General features: G+C 42.0%; 1 protein-coding gene across 2 annotated transcripts; it reads right to left on the reverse strand.

The window, feature by feature from the left end:
• Window positions 1-215: 215 nt before the first annotated feature.
• LOC139566184 (programmed cell death protein 10-B-like) lies at window positions 216-9,602 on the reverse strand. Of its 2 annotated transcripts, none has more exons than XM_071387191.1 (9): window positions 9,498-9,602; window positions 8,552-8,755; window positions 5,992-6,045; window positions 5,747-5,864; window positions 5,395-5,521; window positions 5,218-5,296; window positions 4,520-4,602; window positions 1,819-1,900; window positions 216-669 (listed from the first exon to the last, which is right to left on the reverse strand). In XM_071387191.1, exons 2-8 carry the CDS (start codon window positions 8,639-8,641, stop codon window positions 1,819-1,821), a joined length of 633 nt encoding a protein of 210 aa, XP_071243292.1. In that variant the 5' UTR covers window positions 8,642-8,755; window positions 9,498-9,602; the 3' UTR covers window positions 216-669. The 2 variants fall into 2 exon arrangements, with proteins under 2 accessions (XP_071243292.1, XP_071243294.1); XM_071387193.1 differs by having other exon boundaries at window positions 9,359-9,550.
• Between the last annotated feature and the right edge of the window lie 1,228 nt (window positions 9,603-10,830).

Consider the following 10,830-nt stretch of genomic DNA (forward strand, 5'->3'; position numbering starts at 1 on the left):
CTTGAGCCTAATGTAAAGTAATCACATGAATATATATTAGCAAAAATGGCAATTAGTCTGACAAACGCCTCGTCTCCTCTACTTCTAACAAGACCAGGTGTGTGTTCAACAAGAAGGGCCAGGAAGATACCAGTATCATTAATACCGTGGCAAGAAACAAAACACAAAGCGAATTTTACATCTTTAGGAAACAGCCCTAATGCTAGAAACAAATATCATTATCTTGTCACATTTATTTATTTTCTAAGATATAGCACAGAATATTTTACATACAGCAGGTTTTTATAGGACCAAAGAAAAATGGAAAAAATATTGTCATACTGTTATCGTCACAGCCCGATCAACAAGACTGTCCCTAAACGTTAAAATGCTGATTCAAACAATTAAACAGTAGCTAGGGATAAGTAAAAAAGCTATCACATATGCTGAAGTTCTTCAGCTAGCTTTTGGCCATAAAACATTCACTAACATTAGCTAACAGTTTAAAAGCTGACGTATTTCACTGCTAACATCAGCCTTTTTGAACGCACCTCAAGTGTATAAATTAAAACTGTCCGGTAAAAATCAAGCCTCTATTGTACATTTGAATCTGGTAAAAGGTGCTCTCCGAACATATGCCATTTTTAATGTTGCTTTGTTGGAAGATTGGATGGCCTCTCCAAGGCAAGCCTACACACACGTTCAGACAAAGACACACAAACACAGGAGACATAGATTAGAAATCACTGGTCACTTTTAGAAATGGATCACTAGCCACTTCAATAATGTTCCGTATCTAGCATTACTCATCTCATATGTATAAACTGCACTCCACACTATTCTACGGTATCTTAGTCACTTTTAAATTGTGTTTACATATTGCATCACCCATTTCATATGTATATACTGTATTGTATTCTAGACTACACCACTGACTGTCAAACAGCCATCTTCAGCACATCAGAGGCTGCTGCCTATAGACATAGATTAGGAATCACTGGCCACTTTAAGGAAATGAAACACTAGCCACTTTAATCAAGGACGTAATGTCTCTCCGTATCTTGCATTATTAATCTCATATGTGTAAACTGTACTCTGTACTATTCTGCGGTATCTTAGTCCAATGCTGCTCTGACATATGTATATATGTTCTTAATCCATTCCTTAATTAGATTTAAGTGCATTTTGGGTATATCTTGTGAAACTGTTAGATGTTACTTGTTAGATATTACTGCACTGTTGGATCTAGAAGCACAAGCATTTCGCAACACCCGCAATAACATCTGCTAAACACGTGTATGTGACTAATAAAACTTGATTTGATTTGAGGAGAGAGGAGGATGTCAGTGGACATAGACAGTAGCACCAGCCTAATAAACAATCTCCCACCATAGTTAGTTAGAGATCTCATCTTTGTATCTGTCCCATTATGGCTTCTGTGACAGCCTCAATGGCACTGCCTGTGCTATCTCCATTTTGAAGTAGTCCATTTTCTTCTTTGTTGTGTTTTAAAAAAGCATGAACTTTATAATGGTGAATTACCGCCACCCGCAGTGCTGGAATCCTGAACCAAATCTTGTGCGTCATTCATTTATTGTGGCCATTAGATAGCAGTGATACAGCTTAAAGCCATTTACAAACTGGGTAACCCAATTTGAAGAAGCAGCCAATGTTCTGCTCATTCCTTCATTGGCTGATACCTCCCAATCCATAGGAATCGCCACTCACTTGTCTACTTTAAAATTATGGAAGCCCTCAATGGCAATGTTCATGCAACAACAGGTTATATCCAACTAGAACTCTAACTATCTCTATGTCTCACACACACTCTTATTGTACCTATGAGACGGTCTTGAAGGTCTGCAGAATGAGGTTGGTTTGGTGGATCAGTCTGTTCGCACTGATGAACACATTGATCGCCCTGGAAACAAGGATGGTTCATTTATATTGTTATTTAACGACTGCAAATTAAACGAAAACACAATGTCAGCAAAACAGTTGTTTCAAAATAGCCCTGACATTTCAAACCTGCTTAAATAATTGGTTTCTCATGGTCATCGTAAAATAAACAGTTAGTAAGAACATTCCCACTACTAATATTATTAGAATTCATGTACACTGAACAAAATATAAAACGCAACATGCAACAATTTCAAAGATTTTACTGAGTTACAGTTCATATAAGGCAGTGGTCACCAACCGGTCGGTGGCGCAATTGGCGGTGCACTTGATTCAGAAGCCCTGCGCACCGGCAGATCTGTGGCTAAATCGAGTGGGCCTACTGTGCCTACAGCTTCCAGCAAAGTTTGATACTAGCTACATGAGATGTCAGAACTTTTAAAAACCATGAGCAGAGAGAGACTCAAAGAATACAGCAAAGAGCTGCTGTTTTTATGACTGAGTTTTTATTCAGCACTGTCAACACTGTTTTTATTCAGCACTGTCAACACTGTTTTTATTCAGCACTGTCAACACTGTTTTTATTCAGCACTGTCAACACTGTTTTTATTCAGCACTGTCAACACTGTTTTTATTCAGCACTGTCAACACTGTTTTTATTCAGCACTGTCAACACTGTTTTTATTCAGCACTGTCAACACTGTTTTTATTCAGCACTGTCAACACTGTTTTTATTCAGCACTGTCAACACTGTTTTTATTCCGCACTGTCAACACTGTTTTTATTCCGCACTGTCAACACTGTTTTTATTCAGCACTGTCAACACTGTTTTTATTCCGCACTGTCAACACTGTTTTTATTCCGCACTGTCAACACTGTTTTTATTCAACACGAGTACAAAACATAAAACGTACTCTGTAACACCACTCGCGCTGCAGCTGTGATTAATTAGTAGCCAAGTGTATCGATAGCCCTGCGTTTTTATTGTTATTAGCAGCTCATCGTGTCTATTTTAATATATCGAGGAATATTTCACTTTCTCTGGTCATAGGAACAACATGAATTTGTGCATGAGGTAGATGAGCTCCGACTCATTTTGCCATCAGGTGGAAGACGGTGTCCCCCATCTCTGGTCAGTCTCACCTGAGGCAAGGCAAGGAAGGACAGAGCAGGGACCGTGAGAGGCAGACCCTCTGCTGCTCTCTCCCTCCGCTGAGACTAATGCAGTGTTCAAAACAACTAGGAACACGGAAATTTCAGACTTCCGACTTCAGTGCGTTCAAGACAACAGGGAACTCGGGAAAAAACTAGATGCGACTGGGAAAAATAGTTTTGAACTGGGGATTGAGTCGATCAGGCTATTGCTTGTGGCCTGTGCAATGTTGTCCAACTCTTCTTTAATGGCTGTGGAAAGTTGCTGGATATTGAAGAGAACTGGAACATGCTGTCGATCCAGAGCATCCCAAACATGCTCAATGGGTGACATGTCTGGTGAGTGTGCAGGCCATGGAAGAACTGGGACATTTTCAGTTGCCAGGAATTGTGTACAGATCCTTGCGACATGGGGCCGTGCATTATCATTCTGAAACATGAGGTGATGGTGGTGGATGAATGGCACGACAATGGGCCAGGATCTCGCCACGGTATCTCTGTGCATTCAAATTGTCATCGATAAAATGCAATTGTGTTCGTTGTCCATAGCTTATGCCTTGCCATACCATAACCCCACCACCACCATGGGGCACTCTGTTGACAACGTTGACATCAGTAAACCGCTCGCCCACATGATAATATACACGTCTGCCCGGTATAGTTGAAACCGAGATTCATCCGTGAAGAGCACACTTCTCCAGCGTGCCAGTGGCCATCGAAGGTAAGCATTTTCCCACTGAAGTCTGTTACAACGCCAAACTGCAGTTAGATCAAAGCTTTGGTGGAGGACAACGAGCATGCAGATGAGCTTCCCTGAGACGGTTTGGTTTGTGCAGAAATTCTTCGGGTTGTGCAAACCCACAGTTTCACCAGCTGTCCAGGTGGCTGGTCTCAGACGTACCCGCAGGTGAAGAAGCTGGATGTGGAGGTCCTGGGCTGGCATGGTTACATGTGGTCTGCGGTTGGACGTATTGTCAAATTCCCAATTCTCTGGCAAGAGCTCTGGGGGAAATTCCTGCAGTCAGCATGCCAATTGCACGCTCCCCCAGAACATCTGTGGCAGTGTGTTGTGTGACAAAACTGCACATTTTAGAGTAGCCTTTTATTGTCAACAGCACAAGGTGCACCTGTGTAATGATCATGCTCTTTAATCAGCTTCTTGATATGCCACACCTGTCAGGTGGATGGATTATCTTGGCAAAGGAGAAATGCTCACTAACAGGGATATAAACAAATTTGTGCACAACATTTGAGAGAAATACGCTTTTTGTGCGTATGGAACATTTCTGGGATCTTCTATTTTAGCTCATGTAACATGGGACCAACACCTTATATGTTGCGTTTAAATTTTTGTTCAGTGTATTTTTGCTGTGGGTTTAGTAAGTGCTATTTTGTGAAGAAAACAAATCCCCCAATCACAATTCACTGCTTTCGATAAGCATATATCTATCTATTCAGCTTCCTTATGAATCTACTCTACACGACTCACTTTCCATCTTTGAAGTATGTTTTGAGAGTGTCGCTGAAGCTTTTGGAGTATTTGACAAACTCCTTCTTCTGGTGCTCAAGAGCCTGGACACACAGAGAAGAGACAGACAGATGTGAACATCGCCTTCACAATGATATCAGCTCTCCTTGCAGCCATTGATCACATTAAAGATAAGGAAGAAACACACTGAGTGTACAAAACATTAGGAACACCTTCCTAATCTTGAGTTGCAACCCCTTTTGCCCTCAGAACAGCCTCAATTCGTCAGGGTATGGTCTCTACAAGGATGTCGAAAGGGTTCCACAGGGACGATGGCCCATGTTGACTCCAATGCTTCCCACAGTCGTGTCAAGTTGACTGGATGTCCTTTGGGTGGTGGACCATTCTTGATACACACAGGAAACTATTGAGCGTGAAAAACCCAGCAGCGTTGCAGTTCTTGACACTCACACCTGTGCGCCTGGCACCTACTACCATACCCTGGTTAAAAGCACTTCAATATTTTTTGAATGGCGCACACACACAATCCATGTCCTTCTTTAACCTGTCTCCTCCCATTAATCTACACTGATTGAAGTCCATTTAACAAGTGACATCAATAAGGGTTCATAGCTTTTCACCTGGATTCACCTGCTCAGTCTATGTCATGGAAAGAGCTGTTTTGTCCACTCAGTGTATATTCCACATCTGTGTCTTACCCTGCGGTTCTGGTAGTGGTATTTCTTAAAGACGTTATTGACTGTATCCAGGAGCTCCTTTATAGCACTGGCGATGTCTCTATGGAAAACAACAACCAACACCAATCAAGAAGCAGGATGTCAAGGACATGCTCATGAAGGTGTGTGTGTTAGTGTGTACAGTGTGCGTGTACTCACTTAATTGTCTGTAGGAAGCGTACCCTGTCGTTGATCTCGTCAGGTATCTTACTGAGGATGTGTTTCAGAGCTCTGGATTTCTCATTTAGGTCCTGGAACTCCTGCTCTGGCCTGTCCACTAAGAACTCTATACACACACACACACACACACACACACACACACACACACACACACACACACACACACACACACACACACACACACACACACACACACACACACACACACACACACACACACACACACACATACAGGGAATAGGACATAGGAGTATATTTTAATAAACAGCTACAAACACACTGAAGCCCTTGTAAGCAGATGCTTAGTGCTGGCACTTTTCTACACACACACCTTCCACGTCATCTGCAGCCATGCGCAGCAGAGACTCTGTGTAGTTTATCTGAACGTTTTTCTTCTCCAGAATTTTCATTATGATGTCCTGAGTTAGGCCTGGGTTCTCCCTCTCCGCCTAGCAACACCAACACACAATTACACTGCCCATCCTTGCAACCAGAGCCCAGCGGTTACGTAAGGGCAAAGGTCATACGTTTATGAGGTAAGGGGTTAGATAGGGATCGTGTGTTTGTGTGTCTTACCTTGATGAAGGCTGCCCTCAGTGTCTGGGCAGCTGACAAGTTGATCCTCTCCAGCTGCCAAACCAACACACACACACATCGTTAGGGGCTGACAAGAACAAACACACTCATCCAGGGTTCGACATACAGGGCTGCCTGCTGGTCCGGGGAGTTATTTTCAATCAAGGCTATATAATTGATGAAAAAAACAGGAATTCCTGAAGCTGCTAGTTCATTATATAGATTATTTATCTCACACGGGCCGCACACACAGCCTCATTTGAGCGGAATCATCTGTCGGGCAGCAAGAGCACGCAGCTCTCAACTGTCCTGATTCTTTTGCAACAGACACCATTTATTCCAAATGCTCTTCAACGTAAAAGCTGTTGGGTTCTTAAACGGAAGTTGTACCATAGTCCCATGTACCAACACCACAGTCACCTCCAAACTCATCACCAAGCTCAGGACCCTGGTACTAAACACCTGCCTCTGCAATTGGATCCTGGACTTCCTGATGGGCCACCCCCAAGTGGTGAGTGTAGGCAACAACACATCCGGCACGCTGATCATCAACACGGGGGCCCCTCAGAGGTGTGTGCTTTGTCCCCACCTGTACTCCTTGCGTGGCCGTGCATGACTCCAACACCATCATCAAGTTTGCTGACAACACAACGGTGGTACGACTGATCACCGACGACGATGAGGCAGCCTATAGGGAGGAGGCAAAGAAACCTGACAGGGTGGTGCCAGGACAACAACCTCTCCCTCAATGTCAGCAAGACAAAGGAGCTGACCGTGGACCACAGGAAACCGGAGGGGCGAGTACGCCCCCATCCACAGACGGGGCTGTAGTGGAGCAGGTCGAGAGCTTCAAGTTCCTCAGTGTCCAAATCACTAAGGAATTATCATGGTCCACACACACCCACACAGTTGTGAAAAGGGCATGACAGCGCCTGCCCTCAGGAGGCTGAAAAAATGTGGCCTGGACCATTGAGAGCATCTTGACAGGCTGCAACACCGCTTGGTACGGCAACTGCAAGGCACCTGATCTACACAGGGTGGTAAGTATGGCCCAGTACATCACTGGGGCCAAGCTTCTTGCCATCCAGGACCTCTATACCAGGAGGTGTCAGAGGAAGGCCCTAAAAATTGTCAAAGACTCCAGCCACCCTAGTCAGAGACTGTTCTCTCTGCTACCACACGGCAAGCGGTACCGGAGTGCCAAGTCTAGGTCCAAGAGGCTTCCTAACAGCTTCTACCCCCAAGCCATAAGACTCCTGAACAGCTAATCAAAGGGCTACCCAGACCCCTCTTTAACGCTGCTGCTACTTTCTGTTTATTATCTATGCATAGTCACTTTAACTCTACCTACATGTACATATTACCTCGACTAACCGGTGCCCATGCACATTGACTCTGTACCGGTAACCCCCTGTATATAGCCTCTCTTGTTATTTTACTGCTGCTGTTTAATTATTTGTTACTTTATTTTCAATTTTTTACTTGACACTTATTTTTTATTATTTTTTAAAACTTCTTAAAGCATTTTGGGGTAGGGGCTTGTAAGTAAGCATTTCAATGTAAGGTCTACACAATGATTCTCTACCCTATACTTGCTTGTTTTGTCACAAACTGAAATTAGAATTTTAGCAACCAGGAAATGGCGGAGCGATTTCTGCATAGTGCATCTTTAACTCCGCATTGTTGGAAAAGAAAGAACCTTTACTGAAGTATGACTTTTCAGTACTTTTCCCACCACTGCTTTTAGTCTACACCTGTTGTTTACCAATCATATGACAAATACAATTTGATTTGTATGGTTTCCACACATTGCCATTCCAATCTGAATAGTTTGCGAATGTTTGGCACAAGCCTGCTACGTTAGGTTAAGCACAAGCTGCACATCTATAAATTCTTCCATGCTCTAAAGTGGAGTGAAGTCCACAGGGTTCCATATTTCAACTTCTTCCAGCCACTCATTTTTGTTTTTTAAGGAGAGACACGACTGAACTACAACTTCCGTTTAAGAATAAAATGGAAATCAACAGCATTTGGAGTAAACGGTTTCTTAGACTTAGAACTTAGAACATCCCAATTCTTTGGTTTTTCTGTAAGAAAAAGTGTGATTTAGAGAGTGGAAACCAGAAAAAACTATAGGAAAACTCGGAAACCCGGACAAACAAAACCTTGAAAACGGAATTCAGCGTAAGATAAAACAGATTTTAAAGGGCCCTAGAACTGACTGTTCAAAATCACTAACAAGAATACCCTTTTTGAGATTGATTGTTTTGAGGGGAAAAATAAAACTTAAGCAATGTAAATATTACATTGCCAAGTTAAAATGTTATTATTTGTGTATGGAGAGTAGGTTATAGGCTATACGCTAGCTTGCTCAGCCCACAAATTAAAGATAAAACCACCTGATATTTAAATGATGCACGCATCATCAACCATCCTTTGAGATCTTGGCCTTGGCCAGTATGTTTTTCATTTGGACCAGTAGCTTCAGGTCGCACTGGTCCGGTGTGTCACTTGAAAATTTACCTCAATCTATATTAGACAAAACACTCACACACATTACCTCGTTAAAAACTGGGTACATGACAGCGTATAGCGTCATGGAGACCATGGAGTTTGTCTCGGTTTCAATCCTCATCTCTTCCATGGTCATCCTCCAAGGAGGTGCAGAGAACACACACTCACTTTCTCCTATCTTTCTCTTTCACACACACACACAGAGAGAGAGAGAGAGAGAAGCACCAAGAGTCCCCAGAGTGACAAGAGCCTAGAGAGAGAGAGATTTGTTACCTGTTGCCACAAGGGCAACCAGTGAAAAACAAACACCATTGTAAATACAACCCATATTTATGTGTATTTATTTTCCCTTCTGTACTTTAACTATTTGCACATCATTTTAACACTTTACATAGCTATAATATGACATTTGAAATGTCTCTATTCCTTTGAAACTTTTGTGAGTAATGTTTACTGTTCATTTGATTGTTTATTTCACGTTTGTTTATTATCTATTTCACTTGCTTTGGCAATGTAAACATATGTTTCCCATGCCAATAAAGCCATTTGAATTGAATAGAGAGAGCTTTGTCTATGTTGTCATGTAGACAGGCCTAAGGCGTTATTAACTTCCTCTTCTACTGTGACATGATTAGCTACGGTACACAAGAACGTTACCATGCAAGTTAACGTTAAACATGTTCGGTTCCTAAGAAGCTAGCTAACTTAGCTGTCACACATGTTCGCTAACTTTAGTTACCAACGTTTGGTAACTAACTACCTAGCTAGTTTGCAGATTATATGTCAATTTAGGCGGACCTTTAACTGTGAAAAATCACCAAGGCATATAGCTAACATTAAGTAACTGCATTACCTGTCAGTATCATGCTACTGTAGCTAACACGTTAGTGACGCTTGAGCAACTCGCAAATTTGTGGCTAATGCACTGTCATTCAGTAGAGATGCGTCTAACGGTCCAATGGTAGTTATCTTAAGTAACCACAGATAGTTACCTTTCTTGTCACCGTTCTAATAGCCACACTGTCTAGTTAGCTGTGTTGTTATCATCAGCCTCTCCTTCAGCGACACTTCCGGGTCACGGAATTTTGGAAACGCTCTAAATAAAAGTCCCCCACATAATAGTAGAAAAGTGTCAATAACCTCAATTATTCATGATACATTAAAAATAATTGTCGAAACATGAACAATGATTCATATTTGTTCATATTTAAGTGACATTTGCATTAAATGTTCTAAGGTCGAATAAATGCCCGCAATGGAAATCATTGTACATGACATAAATATTAGCTCTGGAGCAAAAACTATTCAAGGTGCCGCAGTAAAAGTATTGTAGGGAATACTCAGTAGGGTCTGTAGAATGTATAAATGGTGTCATTTCATGGGTCACTGAATTATACGCAGTATTGCTGGCCTTTTACTTTTGTTTTGGGCTCCCGAGTGGCGCAGCGGTCTAAAGCACTGCATCGCAGTGGTAGAGAAGTCACTACCAACACCCTAGTTATAATCCAGGCTGCATCACAACCGGCCGTGATTGGGAGTCCCATAGGGCGGGCCACAATTGGCCCAGCATCGTCTGGGTTTGACCGGTGTAGGCCGTCAAATAATAATTTGTTCTTAGCTGACTTGCCTAGTTAAATAAAGGGTACACACACCCATTTACTCCACCCATTGCACTGGCCACAATGCAAATCACTATATATTGGTTTACAGAGCAAAAACTATTCTAGGTGCAAAAGTAAACGACAGGAATGCATAGTAGGATCTGTAGAATGTAAATATGGTGTAATTTCATGGGCCATGGAATTATACGGAGTGTTGCTGGCCTTTTACTGTGGTCGAATAGCTTAAAATGGAGTGCCTGGTACAAATACAGTTGAAGTCGGAAGTTTACATACACTTAGGTTGGAGTCATTAAAATTTGTTTTTTAACCACTCCACAAATTTCTTGTTAATAAACTATAGTTTTGGCAAGTCGGTTAGGACATCTACTTTGTTATTGATACAAGACATTTTTCCAACAATTGTTTACAGACAGATTATTTCACTTATAATTCACTGTATCACAATTCCAGTGGGTCAGAAGTTTACATACACTAAATTGACTGTGCCTTTAATAAACAGCTTGGAAAATTCCAGAAAACGATGTAATGGCTTTAGAAGCTTCATTTGAGTCAATTGGAGGTGTACCTGTGGATGTATTTCAAGGCCTACCTTCAAACTCAGTGCCTCTTTGCTTGACATCATTGGAAAATCAAAAGAAATCAGCCAAAACCTCAGAAAAAAATTGTAGACCTCCACAAGTCTGGTTCATCCTTGGGAGCAATT

Source organism: Salvelinus alpinus, chromosome 38, assembly GCF_045679555.1.
Source record: "Salvelinus alpinus chromosome 38, SLU_Salpinus.1, whole genome shotgun sequence".
Lineage (NCBI taxonomy): Eukaryota > Metazoa > Chordata > Actinopteri > Salmoniformes > Salmonidae > Salvelinus > Salvelinus alpinus.

Coding starts and splice junctions, on each gene's coding strand:
- LOC139566184 (XM_071387191.1), bottom strand. CDS start 8,641: ATGACCATGGAAGAGATGAGGATTGAAACCGAGACAAACTCCATGGTC. Junction 6,046..8,551: donor TGTACCCAGTTTTTAACGAG/GTAATGTGTGTG, acceptor TTGGTTTGGCAG/CTGGAGAGGATCAACTTGTC. Junction 5,522..5,746: donor GGCTGCAGATGACGTGGAAG/GTGTGTGTGTAG, acceptor GTGTGTGTATAG/AGTTCTTAGTGGACAGGCCA.